Genomic DNA, 22,398 nt, shown 5'->3' on the forward strand with positions numbered 1-22,398 from the left:
ATTCCCAGATACCCTTCTTAAAATGAGTATTAATTAAATTTCTACGCTGCTCTCCCAATTCAGCTCAGGGCAGTGTACACAATGGACTGAATTGGCAGTAATTTAAGACCAGCATGATAACGTCACAATAACAGTATAAAAACAGTATAATTTGTTGTTGTTCGGTGCAAAGTTGTGTCCGACCCATCACGACCCCATGGACAATGATCCTCCAGGCCTTCCTGTCCTCTACCATTCCCCGGAGTCCATTTAAGTTTATACAGACTGCTTCAGTGGCTCCATCCAGCCACCTCATTCTCTGTCGTCCCCTTCTTCTTTTGCCCTCAATCGCTCTCAGCATTAGGTTCTTCTCCAGGGAGTCCTTCCTTCATGCTCATGAGGTGGCCAAAGTATTTGAGTTTCATCTTCAGGATCTGGCCTTCTAAGGAGCACTCAGGGCTGATCTCCTCTAGGACTGACCGGTTTGTTCACCTTGCAGTCCAAGGGACTTGCAAGAGTCTTCTCCAGCACCAAAAAACATATAATAGTAAAACATAAATAGCTAATTTTGCAGCGTATAGCAAGTAGGACCTCCGGATATTCATTGCCCATAATCTCTCCCCGTATGGGTGTCTTGGAGGGGAGGACCATGGATGTCCTGAGGACACTGGCCCCAACCAAAAGCCTGGTGGAAGAGCTCCATCTTGCAGGCACTGCGAAAACTGGGACATTCAGATCCTTCAGACTTCTACAAGAAATGAGTCACCCTCCCCTTCCACTGTCTAGGTCCAACAACAGGACACCTTCACTAATGTTCTGCAATGTATATTCAATGGATTAAAGTTGTTTAATGGATTAAAGCTGTAACCAATGGATTAAAGCTGTTTAAAAAGCAGAGAGCTGATGGAAGCTTCAAGGTCCCGCCCAGTCCTATGAAAAGCTTTGTACGCGGAGACCTACCAGCTTATTAAAGATTATCACGCTACCTGCTTCTCTATTGGGATAATCCGATACTCATAGGTCATACGTTAACACCCAACAAAAAACAGACAGGAGTCTCAGCAATCCAGACTGGGTTGAGCTGGATTTATTGATAAAGGGGGGGGGGGGGAATGAACAGTGAATAATTGAAGAAAGGGGGAGGGGCTTCTTCCCGCCCCCACCTCTCCCCTGGGCAGAATTCTCCACCTCCAGTCACCCGTTAAGTAGCCCTGATTATTCAGCATTTGAAGTAGATTGTCATCACCACCGTCTCCCTGCAAGAGACCTCGGCCCTGCTTGCAGCTCTGAGACTTCACAGAAGTTAAGAACAACAACAACAACAAAAAAAACAGCTTTCTACTCGATCTACAGGCAAGGCTGTACTTTTTCGTTTGTCTGTCTGTTGTAACTCGGTCCATACGCTCCTATGTCTAGGACCCTAGTCCGATTGAAAACAGAGCAGCTGGAGGGCACTGCCCACAAGAGGATTCGGATGCTTTCTCTCTGCTTCTGTCCCGTCTGAACTGTATTCTTTCTGCCAGGCTCATTCAAGTCCAAAGCAGCACAGTGGGGTAAAGGCAGCCTAGAGATAAACTACAGGAAGGAGCAGAAGTATGCTTGGTTTGAAGGAGGAGATGCTGGAAAAGTACAGGGAGGGTGGGAGGGAGGGAGGGGAAGTACCAGCTCCTTCTTCCTCCCACCCTCCCCACTGCCTGCAGCTGTGACAATTCACGGCACACAAGGTGACTGTATCATCATGCACGCCTGGGGAGGGCGGAGTTGCCTCCAAGCACATGAGGGATTAGGGGAGAGGAGGGAAGGCTGCCGTTGCCAGCTTTGCCTCCTGGACTTGAGGTTGACCTGCAGGGCCTTTCCGCAGGGGGCTCCTTTTTGCATGGTGCCTACTAAGCAGTTCCAGGCCAAGATGCTTTTTTGAAAGGGCGGTGAAGGAAGCACCGCTCAAAACTTCCACTCAGGCGGCCAAGCCCGGCTTGGGCGTTCCTAACACCAAACACAGTCAAGCCTACAGGTTTGTCAGGCGGAAGGGACTCTGAAGTTTCTGCCCGGGAGGAAAGGGCTGCTGTTATGAGCTGACGGAAAGCCATCAGGACGAGACGGGAAGAGCCGCCAAGAGTGACAGGAGTCCATCGAGGAAGACAGTCCGCCCCTGGAAGCAAGGTGCGTTCCCTTCCCCTCACTTCTTTCCCCCCTTCTTGGTACGGATTCAAGCGAGACTCTGCCTCTACGTGAACACACCGATCCTCCAGGGAAAGGGAAAGCGCCGGCCGTATCCTGCAACAGAGTAGCCGTGGTTGCCTGAGTTCTGAAGGCTGGGGTCTTTCAGAAATCGACGTCGTCTGAATCGGTGCTGCTGGACGCCTGCAGCTCCTCCTGGCTGTGCCCCCAGACGAAACGGTAGTTGTCCTCCAGCTGGCGCTGGCGTTGCTGCTCTCGGTGAGCCTCCCTCTGTGTGCCCTGGATCTGGAAGGAGGGAGAGGGAGAACGGGCCCTGTTAGTTCTGTAAGGTAGCCATCCCCAACCTCTGGGCCGCAGACCACATGTGGTCCGTCAACTAATTGGAGGTGGGCCGCAAAGGATGTCTTCTCCCCCCCCCAGCCCTTTATTTCATCCCTCCCGGCCCTTTACAACACACTTCGGGTGTCCTTGTCTCCCATCACTCCCAGATGGGACTATCTCGTTGCAGAGAAACAAGCTCAGGGTTCCCATTGATTTGTCATTGTCATGAGTTAAAATTTCCATGAAAATAAAATGTTCCTTATGTTCATTGTTGTGGCGTGTCTGTATCTTATTTTGAAGGGATGTTTAAACATTACCATAGCAACCAGAGAGCGTTAGGGCAGTGGTTGAGAGTAGAGGAGTAAACTACCCTCCCCCCCCCCCACCGGGCCTCAGTAAAATTGTCAAGCGTTGAGTGGTCCCCGGTGATAAAAAGGTTGGGGACCACTGCTGTAATGTATCAAAAGAAAGAACGAATCTGTCCAGCGGCTTAATTAAAGATCAAAAGTTTAAGAGTCTCTGTTATCTTTTTCATTTACACTTGGACTCTGCCAGAACGGTCGCTAGATTGTTTTCTGTTTTCACTGCTTTCGCCAGTGGGAAAACGAGTCTGTTCTTGTTAGTCACTTGAAAATATAATTAGGCCAATGCTCTTCCGGTGCGGCGAATCAAGGCTGTAAGCTATTTTCAAGTGACTGTCAGGAAGACAGACTCGAAACCAAACACTTTGTTAAAAACAAGAGTTTAATTTTTGCAGATCCTTTCCAAGACGAAACAAAGCCAGAACTGATGCTAAGTTCAAAACGCGTTTTTTTTACCCTCAGAGTTTCCCACCCAATTCCCTTCTCACGGTTATAGAATCATAGAATCATAGAGTTGGAAGGGGCCATACAGGCCATCTAGTCCAACCCCCTGCTCAACGCAGGATCAGCCCAAAGCATCCTAAAGCATATAACCAAAAACAGAAAGTAACTCCAGGTGCCATCCAGGAAAACATCCAAGAATGATAGCTTGTCCGGCTCCAACCTTGGAGCACCCAGGACTACACTTCTAAGATAAACTCTTGTTCCAGACTAGCTACAGGGCAGACAGGTGATGGGTGAAAGGCAGACAGACAAAATGGCTAGACTGGCTAAGCATTAAATCAAGGCAGTTACACAGTTACATTGATTCATGGCGGTAATCAGCAGATTCTAAAAGTGACTAACAAGAATGGATTCGTTTTGCCACTGACTGAAAAGGGAAAACAATCTAGAGACCGTTCTGGCAGAGTCCAAGAAAATAAAAGAGATAACAGAGACCCTTAAACTTTTGTTCTTTAATTAAGCCGGTGGACAGGTTCTTTCTTTCTTTTGTTGTATTTCTGGAATTGTCCACCTTCTTCTTGCAGCACTTAGTTCTGTAATGCATGGCAGGAGCCCTGCCTCACCAACCGCCATGCTGTCTTCTACAAACAATGGCACCCCTCTCTAGTCTAGGCCAGGGGTAGTCAAACTGCAGCCCTCCAGATGTCCATGGACTACAATTCCCATGAGCCCCTGCCAACCCTTCTCCCCAAACACCCCCCCCCCCAAGATCTGTGCTTAACTAGCCTGAGCTCAAGCACACAACTTCTCATTCTGAACTTGACAGTTCTTTACAAACCAGAGAACCATTTTTTAAATTTCAATTTTTCCTTCTGGGGCAAAAAACCCCAAAAGACCAGGTGGGCCTGGCTGAGAACCTTGGCAAGGAAGGCCTAGCCTTTGTTGACTAAGATCCAGTCATGAAGGGTATTGAAAGCAGGCTTTATTACCTGAGCCAGCTGTCAGGCAAGAGATTGTCCCACTCGTGAGGTAATTACCTCACGGGTCATGAGGTGATTGGCATACTTTTATGAGGCATTTTAGCAGGTGGAGAGGGGGAGCGTCTCCTTCAAGTGCCCCATCAAACTTCTAATTTATGCTTTGGGGGGGAAGAAGAAGAGAGAAAGAGAACTCTGGATCAATTAAAAGACGTTCTGCTTTGGTTGACTTTAGTCCACAAAAGCCAAAAAGTGTGTCCACAGGAGAAGAGTCACTGGGGGAAAAGATCCACGGGGGTGACCTTTAAAGCAGGGGTAGTCAACCTGTGGTCCTCCAGATGTCCATGGACTACAATTCCCTTGAGCCCCTGCCAGCAAACGCTGGCAGGGGCTCATGGGAATTGTAGTCCATGAACATCTGGAGGACCACAGGTTGACTACCCCTGCTTTAAAGGACCAAAACATCCACCTGAGGCAGGCACTTCATCTTACCTCATGACAAGGCCACTACCTTTGAGATAAAAACGCAGAAATACAGAACACAGTGCTGAAGAGCGTTGCCTTCACTGCCAACCATAATGGCCGCCAATTCTTGGACGAGGAGGAACTTGCAGGGCAGAGGGCAATCATCACCTAGTAACTCGTATCAGAAACCTGCCCTGGGGAAGGTACGAGAACTACCTCTGACTCCATTGCCCAGCCTGGAAGTTCTCACCAGAATGTTGAGGAAAATGTCCTTGAGGTTCTTTGTGTCCTCTTCTGACAGCCAGTGGGTATCATCGTCCTCACCAAGGCCTCCCGTTGTCACTATCTTGATTTCAATTTTACCTGCCCAGGTACAAAGCCAAAATAATGAACTGGGAGGGGTGAGTCCCAGTGAAGAAACAAACATAGAAAAATACGGACGCACTGGGAAGCCAATATGGCAATAAAATATCCAATTGGACTTCTTTTATTATTATTTCATTCAAGTCCCGCTTGTGTGAAATAAGAATAAAAGAATTATTGAAGAGAGACGACTCTATATAAGTCCAATTTGGATATTTTATTGCCGTATTGGTTTCCCAGTGCGCAGGTACAAAGCCAGCCAACTGGTTAGTCGCTCCCAGAACAGTATAAGATGTGCCTTCAGAGAAACAAAAAGCAGGAACACTTGATTGAGTGAGGCTCTTCTGCCTTACAGACAGCCTCCCCCCAGCTCTGGAAATGCCGTCAAAACCCACAGTCAAGCAGCAGGGTAGCCATGGAGAACTGTGTTGGGTTCCTGTGCCACTGCCAAGTGGCTAGGTGGCTGCATAGGGGATGGCGCCCCCCTCACTGCTCCCCATTGTGGTCAGAACCCTGGGGAGAAAGGGGGGAGGACACGAAGCACACGATCAGCCTTCCATGGAGCTCTTTGGCAGCAGGGAGGCCATGTGGCATCTGATTGGCCCTCAGTGGCCCTCAGTGGGGGAGGCCTCTCCTACTGAGGGGTAATAAGAGGCACGAGGGAGAGTGTGGCAGCCCTCTGATTGGGCCTCAGTGAGGAGCCCTTGCATGGAGGGCTAATCAGAGACCAGCATGTCATTGAGTAGCATGGACACAATTGTATGTGGTATGATGATCTTTTATCTGTTTTGTTTTAGCTATTGTTACCCACCTTGAGCCTTTGGGAAAGGGCAAGCTAGAAATAATAATCATAATAGTCTTGTTTCACTATTAACCCTCTGAGGAGCAACACTAGTTGAATAAGTAGCAGCTCAAAAGTCTATTGGGGGGGGATCTATTGATTTTCTATAGATTAGTGCTGGAAGATACTGATTGTCACACATCCCTTAACATGAATGCAGTTTGTCTCAAATACATTCCCCTGAACAAGTTTTGCAAGAACTCTGGAAATGAGAGGGGACCCTGGAACAGCATTTGAGAAGCTGCCTTTTGCAGGGTCGGGAAGCCAGAATAGCCAGTCGCTTTCCCTTCCCTTGAGCAGAGATGACCTCCTGACTCTACAACCCAAACATCACATGAAACTGCCTGATAACGAATCAGACCACTGGCCCATCAAGGTCAGTATTGTCCACACAGACTAGCAGCAGCTCTTCAGAGTCCCAGGCAGAGGTTTTTCATATGACCTATTGACTGGTTGTTTTACAACTGGAGATACCGGGGATTGAACCTGGGACTTTCTGAATGCAAAGCAGAAATTGTTCCACTGAGCCACAGCCCCTTCCCTTCTATACACCAAAGATATCAGGCACTGAACCCGCTCAATGTGTGTTCTCAGCACGGCTAGCCACAGCCCCTGGGTTCTTAAATAGCCAGAGTGGACAACTGTGACCTCAAAAAACTTCCTGGGAACAGCTTTTAAAAAAATCAGATTAAGTCCTCAGATTATTGGCTCAGGACAGCCTTGAACTTCTTGCAGTGTGTGTTTCCAGGCCTGCAGTGACCTCACGTCCTTGCCTATTTCCTCCGTAAAAAGAACACAGAAGACTCTCCCCCACCCAACACACCAGAAGGCTCTGACCCCTCCCGTTACCCGTGGCTGCCTTACCTTCTGCCTTCAGACCCTCCTTTTCCAACAGGTCCTTCACAACGCTCTCCACATGGCGCAGCTGTGGATTATCCCTGCTCATCTCTCGAACTCGCAGCTCCTTCTGCTGAGCACTCCCTGGCCGTACTTTCGTGACCCTGACTTTCACACGCCCGTCTGAGTCATCATCTGAAACAGAGGCATTGGGAAGGGGGGAGTGTTTAAGGAGCGGTGGTCCAGGAACTGGGAGGACCCAGGTTCGAATCATCAGTCTGATGCAAAAGTCAGCTGGGTGACCTTGGGTCAGTCACTCCGTCAGCCTAGCCTACCTCATAGGGCTGGGGGGGGGGGCGCAAAAGGATTAAAAAACACAGAGGGGGAAGAAGACAGAATGTTGTTGTAAGTGGCTTTGAGGCCCCCCTTGGGGAGAAAAGCGGGGTATAAATACCCAAGATTAAAAAAATACTGTCTGCTCGACAAAAGGAAATTCTGCGCTCAAGTTTATGCGAGAGAATCATCGCACTTACCTGGTCGGATTATCAGCAGGGTTTTCAGAGAACTCAGACCTTTTTGCAAAGAGGTATTCCCGGGCAGCAAGAGGAGAGAGGCAGCCACCAAAAGAGAGTTCAGTCCAGATTCACAGAGATAACCACCGGGAAACTATTCTCTCCCACCCCCCACCCCCCAGCATGGGACTACAAATAGGCAGCTGTCAAGCATGCAGAAGCCCACTTCTGACGGCTAGTGGGTCTATGTTTAGCTAGGTCATAAATTTGCTCAGATGGGGTAAAAAAAAATCTTTCCTTTATTGGGAGCAATCCAATTCTAATTTGTGACCTTATGGGACTCATCACTGCAAAAATCTAGCATTCTGAGAGTGTTCCTAGCTCTCCAAGTTCCTAATCCTCATGTGTACAAAGATGGGCTTGAAGGTGCTCAGCCAGTCTAGATGGCATCTAGTAGTAGGGAAAAACAGGTAGAAAATACAAGGCTTGCATCTTTGGAAAGTGGGAACAGCCCAGGAAGCTGGAAGAGAAGCATCCAGAACAGCCTTTCTCAATTTATTTTACCACTGAGAAGCCCACTGAGAAATCTCAGAAGTGGCGCAATCGTGCGGTTGGGAAGCAGAGCTGTGGACACGCCCACCGAGGGCCCCTCCCCTTCCCACCCCCTCCAGGCCTATCATTGGCCATTGGTGTGGGGAAGGTCGACATGACCACATATGGGCATATCACCCAATAAATGTTTAACGAACTTAAAAAATATATTCAAAATCAATTAGCTCCCAACTGTTCAGGAAGCCCTTCGAGGGCCATCCCGCAATCCTGATCTAGAAGGTCAAAGGCTACAAATTTTAGACCCAAATCCAAAGTTACCAAGATCCATTTTATGGACCACTCGTGTAAAAGGGAAAAAAGGCATTCCCAGAAACAGTGTGGCTATTGGAAGTTTCAGGTTAGGGAGAGTCATCATCAACTGTTCCCATAAGATGGGGTGACCAAACTGGCTCTCCTAATGTCCATGGACTACATTTCCCATGAGCCTTATGGAAATTGTAGTCCATGGACATTTGGAGAGCCAGTTTGGCATTTGCTGGCAGGGACTTATGGGAATTGTAGTCCATGGACATCTGGAGAGCCAATTTGGCATTCGCTGACAGGGACTTGTGGACATCTGGAGAGCCACAGTTTGGCCACCCTTGCCATAAGCCTTTGCAACTATTTAGGATAAACCCTGAACACCCTGCATTGAACTGGCCCAATACATCTTAGTTCACAGCACAGCCTGCCCCCTGCTGGCCAGCTCAGGAATGCTCAACATTTCCAACCCTAACAAGTAAAATAAGGCAGAGGGGTCAAGCAGCACCTCAAAGAACAACCAAGTTCATTTGAGCATTTAATGGGCTACTTGACTTGTTTTATTTGGCTGAAATGGACTACAATAGCTAGCCCCCCAGAATGACCATCCCAGAATCCTCCGTCAGCACGTTAGCGTACCGGGTGCCGATGTGACCGTACTGTCTTGAGCGGCGTTTCCTTCTGCAGCCCCCGTTGCCGCCGCCTCCTCCTCCGGCTGTGGCTGTTCCTGCTCCTGCTCCCCTTTCTTAGGGACTTGGCCGGGATCCAGCTTGTCAATTAGCTTGTTGAGGGTGGAAGCCAAAGACTTGGAAGCCTGCTTTCGATCAAATTCGCCCTTCAGGCCTTCCGTTTCCAGCTCATCCTCCACCTGCCATCAGAAAGAGGAACTGCGATGTTCAGATTTTGGGGAGAGATCAAGAGGCTTAACGCTTTGCCATACAAGTCTAAAGGACCCTTCTTGCAGCTGGCGAGGGATGGTTGCTTTCATTGGAATTTTACATTCAGGTGTGTAGTCCTGTTGGTCTGAAGCGGCAGAACCGAATTTTACTCAAGGCGCTAGCAAGAAAGCCCATTGCAACCAGGCGCTAGGACCCAGGGGACACCAGCCGGCACCACTCTCCCCCCCCCTCCTTGCAGCAGGAGCCTTAGGAGGTGGTAATCAGGGCTGTTTGTAGCAGGGAATGAGGGCTCGTTTGGGCAGCTCTCTCTCTCCTTTGCAGCAGGAGCCATAGTAGGTAATCAGGGCTGATTTATGGTTTTGGGAGGGCTATCTGTATCTCTCTCAGGTATCTGAGAGCAAAGTGGCTAGTGTCTAGGGAGGGAGGGAGGGAGCTGTCGGTGCAGGGCTGTACCCTGATTGGCCCTATTCCAACTCGGACAGCCAGGACATTCTCCACCCCCCCAGAGCTGTTTCAGAAATATTAATAGGAACAATGGATAAGGATATGAGATTTCCAAGTGTGCCTGCTGATGTCACTTTAGAAAAAAATTCAGCTGCTTAGGAATTGTGAGGGCCTGTGGTGCAGTGGTACCAAGTAATCCCCCCCCCAAAACCCTTTTTCTAGTGTTGACACAGCCACGGCAATTCTTAGACCACTGAATTTCCCCGTGTCTGCTGTCATGTGTAGTTTGCCCCCAAGAACGATTAGAAGAGACAAGCTCTCCTTTTTGTGGACCAGGTCAGAGGGCAGCCAGGAGCACTGGCAGCGCCTCACCTCGTCGATGATGTTGTCAAACTCTTTCTCCATCTCCGATTTCACCTCTTCCTTGAGCTTGGCCATCTCGGACTTGGGCAGAAAGATGTCCTCCAGCTCTTTTTCGAACTTCCCCAGCAGGTCCTCCTCGTCTTCGTCCTCCTGTCTGCCTCCTGCCTCAGAAGGCTCTTGCTCGGCAGCCAGGTCACTTTTGGGAGGGATTTCCTGGGCTGCTGCTGCTTCGGAGGAGCTGGCTTTCTCTTTACTCTGAGGAAAACAAAGGGGAGCTCAGAAACTGTTAAAGGGGAGGGGGAGAAGAGGAGGGGAGAGATTTTTCACACAGGCTCTTGTCTGCTCCTTGCCGGAATCGTGTTCAGGAGCCAAAAAAAGATTAACAAAAGGAGAAGTGTCTGTAGGCCTAATGGGGGTGCAGCAAAAAGCCTCTAAAATGTAACGTACTTATAAAAACACCCGTGTTTATTCATAATACCATTTAAATTAAAAACTCCCCAAGGCTCTATGTATAGCCTCGGATAAAATCAGATCCTATATGCATACTAATGCCTCAATGCTGCTGACCAAATGCCTTTCGGCATACACACAACTACAGCATGCCAAAAATGTGCAATGAACTGGAATATATTAGCTCCTTTACATAGACGAAACAAAATAACAGACAATGGGCACTGTGGGGAATGGTAGTCACATATGTAGGCCAGATAAAATAAATGGAGGCCTCTAAATTCTTAAGGCCTTGGTCAAGGCAAGCAGCAATTGTGAACTCCATGTAATTCCAGGCTCCATGTCAGTATCTTCCAATCAAAGTAAAAGGTAAAGGTATCCCCTGTGAAAGCACCGAGTCATGTCTGACCCTTGGGGTGACGCCCTCTAGCGTTTCATGGCAGACTCAATACGGGGTGGTTTGCCAGTGCCTTCCCCAGTCATTACCGTTTACCCCCCAGCAAGCTGGGTACTCATTTTACCTACCTCGGAAGGATGGAAGGCCGAGTCAACCTTGAGCCGGCTGCTGGGATTGAACTCCCAGCCTCATGGGCAAAGCTTTCAGACGGCTGCCTTACCACTCTGCGCCACAAGAGGCTCTTCCAATCAAAGTAGGGAGCCCAATTCATGGAAAGTATACTGAGGGTGTACATGAGGGGTAGTCAAACTGAGGCCCTCCAGATGTCCATGGACTACAATTCCCATGAGCCCCTGCCAGCGAATGCCTCAGGGATAGTCAAACTGGAGGGCCTCAGTTTGACTACCCCTCGTGTACATAAATCATGTTGAACAGGGGCACGAGTCAGCTAGTATCATGCTGCCCCGTGGCCTTCTGGGAAGAGGCCGGAAACACACAGATAAACTATACAACCAAACATGGGGCTTTTCAGTCGGAGGACATCCATGCTTCTCTGTGTCTTCCCAGAAGGCCACGGGTGAGACCGGGCACTAGCCACGCTCTCATCGCAAATACAAACCAGCCGGAAAGATACAGGAGGCAGCATCCCATCCCACACCCCACCCACAGCCCACGCAAATGCTTACCTTACGGGCACTGTCTTTCAGCTCGTGGATGAACTGAACCAGGTCCCCTGGGTTCCGGATAACTTTGAAATGGATTTTTTTCTTGAAATCTGAAAGGTGGCAGGTTAACAAGCGTTACGCCCTCCCGGCATCCGGTGTTTGGCTAGAATTGCTTCCCCCAAGACTATGTGGAAGCAAGCGCCAAGGTCCCAGGCTCCACCCCTGCCTTCTCCCGTTGAAAGATCTCTGGTAGCTGGTACTGAGAAGGCCGCTAGCCTGAGGCCAACAGAGGTCGAAAGCTGTTGAACTTTAATTGCGTGATATGACCATATATGGTCAGTAGACCCATCCCCCCCACAAACTGGCCAATGATGGGCTTGGAGGAGGGTGGGGAGGGGAGGGGCCCCGGGTGGGCGTGTCCATGGACACCATATGGGAATATTCCCAACCATATTCTGCACGATCTACCACTTCTGGGTTTCTCAAAGCTTGAGGAATGTGTCAGGGGTTTCAACAATAAAAAGGTTGAGAAAGGCTAGCATAGAGGCAGGCAAGGGCAAGCCTCCCCTCAACATCGCTTGCCTTGAAAATTCCACGGGGGTTGCCACTGTCAGCTGTGACTTGATGGCACGTTCCCACCACTTCCAGGTTTACACATAGACCGCTGCACATCAAGAAAAGCTGGATTCGGTCATGCAATTTCAGAAGCCCCTGGCCCTCTTCTTTCATTTGTATTACCCCCAAGAATGGTGTACATATTTCCTACTTGCTTTTTGCTATCCTCAGACCTAGCAAGTTCATCCAAACCTGCATGGACGCTCTCCAGTATATTGGAAAGTAAAGATTTTTCTTTTTAGTGTCAGATTTTGGACAGATCCTTATCCTGGATGCTTGAGGCTGATCCTGCATTGAGCAGGGGGTGGGACTAGGTGGCCTGTCTGGCCCCTCCCAGCTCTATGATTCTAAAAGTGTCATTGCTTGGCGAATGGCCTGCACTCTGCCCTTGCCGCACAGAGGCTTTCCATTTTGCCAGCCGAAAAGTGCTCAGTCTCTTTTGGGGAAGTCCCAGGAGATAAGGAGGGGGCAGAAATTTCAGGGAGGAATGTGGTGCCCTGCAGAACAATTTGCTCCGCCCCTGGCCGAAACAGAAGGAACCGTGCAAGCGGATCCACAGAGACGTGAACGAGCATTTTTATACATGACTGCTTCTGATAAAAATGTCTGCCGTCTTGGTGAAGAGGAAGAGGTTTTTTTCCCCCAAAAAATCAAAAACTAGAATGACATCTGGTGCTAGAAACCACAAACAGGATGCGGCAAGTTTAGTCCCTTGCAGTCAGTTACCTACTTCCCCCTTTCAGTAACAGATAATCTACACTGACAGATACTAAGCCTATTATGGGTAGAAGAAGGCACTCTCAGAGATTACTTTGAGCAGAGCAGATTAGAGAGCGTGGCAGGTGGCCAGCCAGAGGTCAGGAAAACAGCTTGATGGGAAACTGTCAGTCTTCAAGCAAAGGTTGGATGCACACTTTTCTTGGATGCTTTAGGATGCTTAGGGCTGATCCTGCATTGAGGAGGGGGTTGGACTAGATGGCCTGTATGGCCCCTTCCAACTCTATGATTCTATGAAACCAATCCTGAGGAAGGAGGGGGACAAAAGAGGCAAGGAAAAAAGCGGCATCCTGGATGCTCCCACCCTGCATATGCTAGAGCTGGCAGCACGGAAAGTTGCATAACCCGCCGAGAGCTGTTTTTCACAGATCGCATCCCATTCAGCACCTGCTTACCTTCCAAGTGGTTGTCGGCTGTCTTCATGATGGGCTCTTCCTCCTGCAAGAGAGGATGGGTTTGAGTGCAACACACAGAAACCACTGCTGCAGAGTTAGACAGGGGAAGTCTTTCAGTGTGGCGCAGACTCACAGCTTGTTACAACAGACTGCTTCGGACCCAGGTAGTCCAAGATAGCTCAATTTTGACAGGCCTCAGAAGCTAAGCAGGGCCAGGCCTGGCTGGCATTTGGAGGGGAGGGCACCAAGCAGGATTGCTACACGGAGGCAGGCAATGGCAAGCCACCTTTGAATGTCTCTGACAACCCTTCAGGGTCATCGTAAGAGTAGAACGGTACCAGCTAGAGATCAGAAATCTTTAAAGTCACAGTAGTTCAGCAGAGGAATTGGATGTAGTGAGCTCCCCCTCACTGATGGTTTTTAAGCAGTGGCTGGACAGATAATTCTCCTGGATGCTTGAAGCTGATCCTGCAGGGGGTGGGACTAGATGGCCTTATGGCCCCTTCCAACTTTAGGATTCTAAGTCAGTTGTTATTTATCTTGTATAAGTGTATAGTGTAGGAACTCAAAAGTTGAGCTGCAAAACAATATTAAAACATTACTAAAAATTATTACAAATATTTATGAAAATGCACCAATAATATATTAAAAACACAGTAAAAGCAATACATTTCTAACTGTACATGAAGAACAGACCAAACTTCTGAGTTCCTGACTTTGTCCAGATTACGTATCAGTTCCCTTTTTGATTTTGCAACGTTTGGAGTGCAGCCAGGATACTACAGATGTAAGATTGTCTGGCAGCCAGGCAACAGACAATAGGAGGGGGTTTGCCATTGCCTCCCCCTGTGCAGGTTCCTTGGTGGCCTCCGATCCAAATTCACATCACACCAGTATTTTCTTTTTAAAAAGAAACAATTATCCTGCTCCCAATCAGGCACAACCAATGATGCAAAGGTACCTCGTCTTGTGTCTTAACTGGCCAGGAAGTGACCTGCGTCGGGTCCAAAGGCAGCACGTTACCTTTGCTTGGTCTGGCGTCTGGGCTGCTTTCCCATCTCCGTGCAGCACTCTGTCCCAAAAGTCACCTTCGTCATTGGAGTCACTCTCGGGAGGAGGAGGAGGAACTGGAGCCACTGCCCAACAGGGGATGGAAGAGCGTAAGAGGGTGGGAAACACAAGGGTTTTGCAACTGCACTGAGAAACCCGGCTCCCATTCCCGAGATCCTAATGCTGAAGGGCTGCAGAGATGGGCCTTGCCTAGCTGTGTTCCTTCTCAGCTGTGGGGTTGAGTGGTCGCTCATTGAGGGTCAAACCCAGCAGCAAACCGGAGCCACAGAGGGCCTTGTGCCGCTCAAGGCCTGTTTTCAGAATACCCCAGTTCTATTCCGCTCAGGATGTGAACTGTTCTGCTCAGTGGGTGGGTGTGTGTGGAATTAGAGGGGACCTTGTTGCCTAGGTGCTTTGAAGCCCTGGGACAGGACAAAGGGAGGACGTGGGCCCAGGAGGATTAATAGGAATCAGGAGGCAGGCCTTCAGCACCCTGGACAGCATCCCAGCCCTGCCCAGGACTACAAAAGCAGAAAATGTCAAGCAAACTTCAGCAGCTGAAGGCAAGTTGGCCTATTCATGTGTCGCATTCCCATACACCAGCAGAACACCAACACAGGGTGCTGATCATTGAGATATGATTGCTGCACATGGATTGCATTCAAACCAAAACAAGGGATGAACGGGACACTTGCACAGAGGAGAACCATGTCCGTCTTATTATATTCTGTGCAAGTCTCCATCTAGCCCCGTTTCTACCAATGGGGAGCCTGAAGTGGCTGATAACACCAATCTTCCCTGTCCCCTATGTTTTAAGCTTCACAACAACCCTATGAGAGAGGTGGAAGTGAGAGCAAGTGTCTGGCACAAGGTCACCCTGTAAAATTCCATGGGGGACTTTTTTGCCACTGAGAAATCCTTGAAACATTCTTCAGGTTTTGAGAAACCCCAGGAGTGGTGTGATTGTGCAGAATATGGCTTGGTGTCATATCACCCAATAAATGTGTAACAAATTTTAAAAATATAGAAGTAACACATCAGCTTCCACCCTTTTAGGAAGGTCTTCCAGGGCCCTCAAGAAACCAGTTTCCTGAAACCCTGGTTGAGAAAGTCTGCCCTAGTCCGACACTCTAATACAGGGGTAGTCAAACTGCGGCCCTCCAGATGTCCATGGACTACAATTCCCAGGAGCCCTTGCCAGCATTCACCAGCGAATACTGGCAAGGGCTCTTGGGAATTGTAGTCCATGGACATCTGGAGGGCCGCAGTTTGACTACCCCTGCTCTAATAGCTACACCACAGTGGCTTACGTGCCAAGAATGCATTGAGTAACTTGGAGAGCAGAGCACAGAGCATTGGAGAGTTGCAGCAGTGGTGAATAGAGGTGGAATTGATACCCCCTGCCCTGCCGGTGAAATACGTTTCTACAGAAAACTAAAAAGGGAAGGGGAAGAAAAGAAACCCAACCTGTGATACAAGCCAGGAACAAAAAAGGTTGGGAAATCTAAAAAATATTATTAAGGAATATAGTAAATGTACATTTTATTGCACAGTGCTAAATAAAGTACATTTTAAAAATACATTAAGATCACCGTAGAAAATATGCAGAAACCCTTTGAATAACACACAGTACCAAAAATTCTAAAGAAGATTCAATTGGATCGAAATGCGCCAGGTCATTTTGGTATCCGTGCCTTATGTTTATATGTGTTACTCAAATAGTTTTTGCATATTTTTACTGCATTGTTTTTAATTGACCTTGTTTAGCACTGTGCAATAAGATGCATATTTAATATATTTTTTATGATAATAATGTTTAGATTTCTCAGCCTTTTTGGCTCCTAAGTAAACTTACACTCCTGGCCCTTTGCTCGGCTGAGAACTGCTTCCCCGGAGAACATCAGTACGGCTCTGGCATGCTCTCTCTTCTCCTCTCCCACCCGGTCAAGAAGTAGATGAAGCTTATTATTCACTGTGGCTAAAACTGGAATCCCCATCTACAGGTTAGCGGGGCAGTTAAGAGGGGCAGCTTCTAATCTGGAGAGCTGGGTTTGATTTCCTGCTCCTCCACATGCAGCCAGCTGGGTGACCTTGGCGTAGTCACAGTGCTCTCAGAGCTCTCTTAGCTTCACCCACCTCACAGGGCGTCTGTTGTGGGGAGAGGAAGGGAAGGTGATTCTAAGCTGCATTGGGACTCCTTCGGGTAGGAAAAAGCAAAGAAAAAGGAAACAAAGAAAAAGCTCTTCTTCTACAAGAGCAGAACACCAATTACCAAGTTGTGGGTAATTGCTCTGAATGAAACTTTCATACTGCATGGGCCGTACACTGTCCAAACGCAGTGCATCGGATCTGGCACAGCACACCAAGTTCTCGTCTTGTCTGTGACAGCTATTTCCAAAAGGCAAAAGGCACAACTCCACAAAACAGCAGATTCGTTTGGGATCTCTGGGCTTGTGTTGTTGGAATTCAGGTTGACTACGTGCAGTTAAAAGCCAGGAAATGGCGAACTGTAAGAACCTTGTGCATAACGTTCAGTTCTTGAGCCCATGGGTCAATGGAGAAACAGCTTTATACTAAGCATCTAAAGCAGTGGTCCGAACAACCTTTTCACAGGGGTCGGGGTAGGGCAAGCGGCTTGGCCAGGGGGGTGCCATCTACACAACAGCCTTGCGGGGTACACTGAGATAGAGTGTTAATCTGTCTGGAGCAGCAGAAAAGAGCGAGATCGGCATGGTGAGACAAGAGGCAGAGCTGAACTGAGAAACCCCAGGGGAAAAAACAACAATTCATATACAATCATGAATAATGGATCTTCACGCCATTGGACAGTTTCGGTTTAATTTCTGTGAAAGAACCCTTGCATAACATATACAACATGAGGAACTGTATGAAAGGATCGTGGCCTTAGGAAGGTTGAGAACCACTGGTCTAAAGGCTTTGTTCTTCAACTTGAAACAGAAAGACCATGTAAATCACTTCTGCATTCAAGACAATAGCTCCGCCTCCCCTCTCCCCCAGCACTGGGATTTCTGCAGGACCCCTTTTACAGAGAGCGGGGCCGTACCGTTTCCATCTGAGTCTGGAGCAGCAGAGTTGGCGTCCCGCTCATTCCACAGTCGGTTGTCCAGCGTCTTCAGTTCCTCGGAAATCTCCTCCACTTTGCGCTTGGTGTCAGCTGTGGGGTGCGGGAGAGAAAATGTTACTCCACACCTGACCACCAGAGAGAACCTAGACTCACACACGAGGATCTGCCAACTGTACGTGCCAGAAAGGATCAGCTTGGTCACATGCCCGGCTCCATCCGAACTGAACTAGGAATCTGTTCACAGCTAGTGCAGAAGTGGTGCCCATCCTGTTCTCCTGCCCCACCGCTCTTTCGACACAACACCATCATCATTATCATTATGTCGATTTATATACCTCCCCTCCCGAACTCCCCGTCTCGGGGAACAACAATTTAATATACATCAGCAGTAAAACAATACAATTTTCAATATTAATAAAACCATAAAAACAACATTCACCAACATTAAAACAGTAAATCAATGGCTGTCAGCACGACGAGTCAAAGAGGCTGGGAGTTCGATCCCAGCAGCTGGCTCAAGGTTGACTCAGCCTTCCATCCTTCCAAGGTCGGTAAAATGAGGACCCTGTTTGGTAATAACTGGGGAAGGCACTGGCAAACCACCCCATATTCAGTCTGCCATGAAAACACGGGAGGGCGACACCCCAAGGGTCAGACATGACTCGATGCTTGCACAGGGGACACCTTTACCTAAAAGGTGAATTTAACAGCACAGATGTTGCTAGGAGGTAAGCGTTGGAGGGGTATGTGTGGGATGCCCGATTCATCATTGCAGGTGGCATTTCAACTGGCCTCCACCATAAGCCTGGTGGAAGAGCTCCATCTTGCAGGCTTGGCCACGGTGCTCCTGAACGGCACTAAATCCCTCTTATCAGATCAGCCCAACCCTGGTGCCTCCGCAGGGGCACAAACCAGCTTGGAGCCTTGGCCTCAGCCAGGAGGACTTGCCGCTCCCGCCTCCTCCTTGGCGTACTTACACACTTGAGCTTTGACGTACTCCACGTACTCGGCGGGGCTCAGGGCCGGGTGGCAGCGGATGGTCTGGGGGGTGGCGGTGGACGGCGGCCGCAGGAAGGGGTGGTTGCAAATGCGGGTGGTGTGGACGGTCAGCACGTAGGAGCAGGACTGGGGCTCGTCCACACGGGCGATGTAGTCGCTCGAGCCTTCCTCGCACAGGAACTGTCATCGAGGCAGTCGGGAAACAGACGGACGGGATTGTTACCTCATTTGGGCCCTGACCTGGATCACCCACGCTACGCTGATCCCACCAGAGCTTGGAAGCTAAGCAGGGCTGGCCCTGGGGAGTCCTTGGAGGGGAGGCCCCCGAGGAAATCTCTCAGCACGCAGAGGCAGGCCGTGGCAGACCACCTCCGTTCTTCTCTTGCCTTGAAAACCCCACGATGGGTGATTGTAAGTTGGCCCTTTCTACCACCACCACCACCCCTTTTGTCTTGAGCTCATCTAGCTGCCCGCTCTGATGGGCTTCAGCTTGTCATCCTACTCCTGTTTCCCAAGCTCCTCTTAAACAGATATGCCAGATGCTGCATTCCATGAATCCGGGGAAAAAAAGAAGAGCTGGTCTTTTGCGCCCTGCTTTTTTCTACCCAAAGGAGTCTCAAAGTGGCTTACAATTGCCTACCCTTCCTTTCCCCACACCCTGTGAGGAAGGTGGGGCTGAGACAGCCCTGGGAGAACTGTGACTGGCACAAGGTCACCCAGCAGGCTCATGTGGCTTACAATCACCTGTCCTCCCCTCTGCCTCATGTTCCCTGCTTACATCATGGAGGGAGATCCCGGAAGGTCCCAGACTTAGGCTTCAGCTCCCCATTATCTTGGCCTCTTCTCCATCCCTTCACAATTCTGAACGAGCTACGCAAACTCTACAGATCACCAATACTCTCTGGGCTGCTAAATCTGGCCTGGAAAATCCATGGAGATTTCTGGGCTTTGCCTCCAGAGGAAGCTCAAGGTGGGGGGGTGGGATGTCACACTAGAAGAGCTGTTTTTTTTTTTAATATACCGCTTTTCACTACTTATGAGTTCCCCAAGCGGCTCACAAACACCTTTCCCTTCCTCTCCACACAACAGACGTTCTGGCTGAGGCTGGCGGGGCTGAGGGAGAACTGAGGGAGAGCCAGTTTGGTGTAGTGGTTAGGAGTGTGGACTTCTAATCTGGCATGCCAGGTTCGATTCTGGGCTCCCCCACATGCACCCAGCTGGGTGACCTTGGGCACGCCACGGCACTGATAAAGCTGTTCTGACCAAACAGTGATATCAGGGATCTCTCAGCCTCACCCACCCCACAGGGTGTCTGTTGTGGGGAGAGGAAAGGGAAGGCGACTGTAAGCTGCTTTGAGACTCCTTCTGGTAGAGAAAAGCGGCATATAAGAACCAACTCTTCTTCTTCTTCAGTAATATCAGGGCTCTCTCAGCCTCACCCGCCTCACAGGGTGTCTGTTGTGGGGAGAGGAAAGGGAAGGCGACTGTAAGCCGCTTTCAGCCTCCTTCGGGTAGGGAAAAGCGGCATATAAGAACCAACTCTTCTTCTTCCTCTAAGAATGGTGACTGGCCTGAGGTCACCCAGCTGGCTGCACGTGAAGAACTGGGGGATCAAAGCTGGTTCTCCAGATGAGACATGGCCACTCCTAACCATTACACCGCACTGGCTTCAGGGACTCCTCAGCTCAGATCCTGTCCTAACTTGCTGTATCCTTGGGGGGGGGGGGTGGAACTGATCTCTGTACTCTGTTGTCACTTTGGGTGAACTGCAAGCCCCACATTGAGGTTAGGGCCTTGAGGGACCTGGAGATCTCCTCACAACCCACCCCCAGCCCCCAATATCACTCACCCGGACTTCGGCCTCCCTGGGCTGCCCATTGAGGTTGCACTTGGACCCGTTGACGTAGGTCTGGCTGTGGTAACGCTTCAGCTTGTGCTGCTTGGAAGCCTGCCAAGGGGGCAGAGAGTTAGATAAGGCCTCAGGAGCAGGCCTGGGAAAGGGGCAAAAAGCCTCCAGGCTGTGCTTCTAAGCCCCGGACTGCAAATGCGGTAGAATGAGGTGGTGGTGGAGGGCTGAGGGGGGTAGGATGAATTGTACCACTTTGGACTGCACGGGGGGGGGGGGATGACATTTTTCACAGCTCATTTTCATTTTAAGACACTGTAGCCCGCCACGAGCCATTTGGGAGTGGCGGGAAGTAAATTGAAATAATAATAATAATAATAATAATAATAATAATAATAATAATAATAATAATTCCAAATTACGCACCACTGGGAAAACTAGCAAAACCATGGCTTAAAATTTCTCTCCCTGACATGCTCAATACTCAATACCCTTTTTTGGTTGCGACTAAGTTTTAATACAGGGCACCATTGTCCCATTCCACCCACTCCAAAGACAGAAGTGGTACAGTCTGTCCTCCCCACAACCCAGGACATTTATTTTATTTATTTATAATTACATTTTTAGGCCGTCACTCCTGGCCACCCGGCTTGTGGCAGCTAAGAACAGTATAAACTGTAAAAAGACATAACCCCCCCCCCACACACAAACCCACAACTGGAAGCCACAGCCAGTGTCCCCCCACTTCCTGAGGTGATGTCATAGGGAGCCCTCAAGGAGGGGCCAGATCCTCTAATTCAGCCTGGCCTCAACCTAAACCCCTGGTGGAAGCGCTCCAGCTTAAAGGCCCTGCAGAACTGTATTTGCTCCAACAGGGCCCTTCCGCAGCTCTTTCAACCTCATTCATCTCTAAATAGCTGCAAACCCCACTCAAGGTGTGGCCAAAGACCATTTGCCTGGGTCTGGGCCTCGAACATCGAATCCCGTTACTAGGTACAGATGCAAAAAGCTGACTGATGAAGAAAACTGACAAGAAGAGAAACGATTCATAGACGTTGAAGGAGAGTGTTATGGATCCCGTGGATGGCCCAAAACAGCGGTCCCCAACCTTCATCTGGTCGGGGACCGCCTCCGGGGGTGGGGGAGAGCCAGCGGCCCGGCTGCCGCAGTTGCTCAAAAATGTGCACGAGCGGAACTGCCGCGCATGCGCGTATTGGCCACCAGGTGGCGCTAACATGCATGCGCGGAGTTGCTGCGCATGCGCGTTTTGGCCATCAGGCAAACGCGCATGCACGGCAGTTCCGCGCGTGCGTGTTAGCGTCGCTGGCACGCCGGCTGCCGCGCCAGCCTCTTTCCCCACCTCTCGCTGCAGGGGGGGAGGCAGGCGCGGCTGCTGGCAGCCCGGCACAATGGCCTTTGCGGCCCGGTACCGGGGGTTGGGGACCCCTGGCCCAAAAGACTTAAAAGTGGGGTTTAGATTAAAGCAAGCCCAAACTGCCCCCAGAAGCTAAGATGACTAACTGAGGCTATCCAACTTGGGTCTCATGATGAGAAAACGAGAGTCAAGGGATGAAGACAACAATGTGGGAGAAAGTTGAAGGCAGCAGGGAAAGGGGAAGGCCCAACCTGAGATGATGGACTCAGTCAAGGAAGCCATGGCTTTCTGTTTGCATTGAGCAAGGCTGTCAGGCAGCACTGTGTGTGTGTGTGTGTGTTAAGAGCCAGCAAGTTGCTTCTGACTTATGGCGACCCTATGAATCATAACAGGCCCAATTGCTCAGGGCTTGCAAAATTGAAGATTGCAGTTGTCTTGATTGTGTGTACCCATCTCAGGTCTTCCTTTTTTTCCTGCTGGCTTCAACATTGCATAGATTAACTGTCTACAAATGCTAAAATAAACGTGAAGTGGGGGAAAACCCAACTCCTAGAGCAGCCTTCATCAACTCTGTTACTGTTGAGAATCCCCTGAAGCTTCCAGAAACCCAGAAGTGGTGGGATGGTGCAGAATACGATTGGGAAGCATAGCTATGAACATGCCCACTGGCGGCCCTTCCCATTGGATGCTTTAGAAGGGGGGGGGGAGATTGAGCTGTCTAAACATGGTCCTCTTACCTGATGAATATTTAACAAATTTTAAAAATGCTTTAAAAACTTAACTCCCACCCATTTGGGAAACACTTCCAGGGCTGTCAAGAAACCGCAAGGTTTCATGAAACCCTGGTTGAGACAGTCTGCCCTATTCTAAGCTAGATATGACATGGATAATTTCACTGAATTCTGTC

General features: G+C 49.5%; 1 protein-coding gene across 1 annotated transcript in view; it reads right to left on the reverse strand.

The window, feature by feature from the left end:
• Nucleotides 1-1,044: 1,044 nt before the first annotated feature.
• Nucleotides 1,045-22,398, reverse strand: part of OS9 (OS9 endoplasmic reticulum lectin) — a 33,353-nt gene continuing 11,999 nt past the window's right edge. Inside the window, exons 5-15 of the mRNA XM_077329153.1 lie at nucleotides 20,120-20,218; nucleotides 18,249-18,450; nucleotides 17,251-17,361; nucleotides 14,160-14,272; nucleotides 13,137-13,179; nucleotides 11,371-11,459; nucleotides 9,847-10,092; nucleotides 8,771-8,999; nucleotides 6,795-6,962; nucleotides 4,977-5,089; nucleotides 1,045-2,442 (exon numbers count right to left, since the gene is read on the reverse strand). Of these exons, the coding sequence (XP_077185268.1) occupies nucleotides 2,302-2,442; nucleotides 4,977-5,089; nucleotides 6,795-6,962; nucleotides 8,771-8,999; nucleotides 9,847-10,092; nucleotides 11,371-11,459; nucleotides 13,137-13,179; nucleotides 14,160-14,272; nucleotides 17,251-17,361; nucleotides 18,249-18,450; nucleotides 20,120-20,218 (1,554 nt within the window). The 3' untranslated portion in view covers nucleotides 1,045-2,301. The remainder of the gene's footprint in view (nucleotides 2,443-4,976; nucleotides 5,090-6,794; nucleotides 6,963-8,770; nucleotides 9,000-9,846; nucleotides 10,093-11,370; nucleotides 11,460-13,136; nucleotides 13,180-14,159; nucleotides 14,273-17,250; nucleotides 17,362-18,248; nucleotides 18,451-20,119; nucleotides 20,219-22,398) is intronic.

Source organism: Paroedura picta, chromosome 3 (genome assembly GCF_049243985.1).
Source record: "Paroedura picta isolate Pp20150507F chromosome 3, Ppicta_v3.0, whole genome shotgun sequence".
NCBI lineage: Eukaryota > Metazoa > Chordata > Lepidosauria > Squamata > Gekkonidae > Paroedura > Paroedura picta.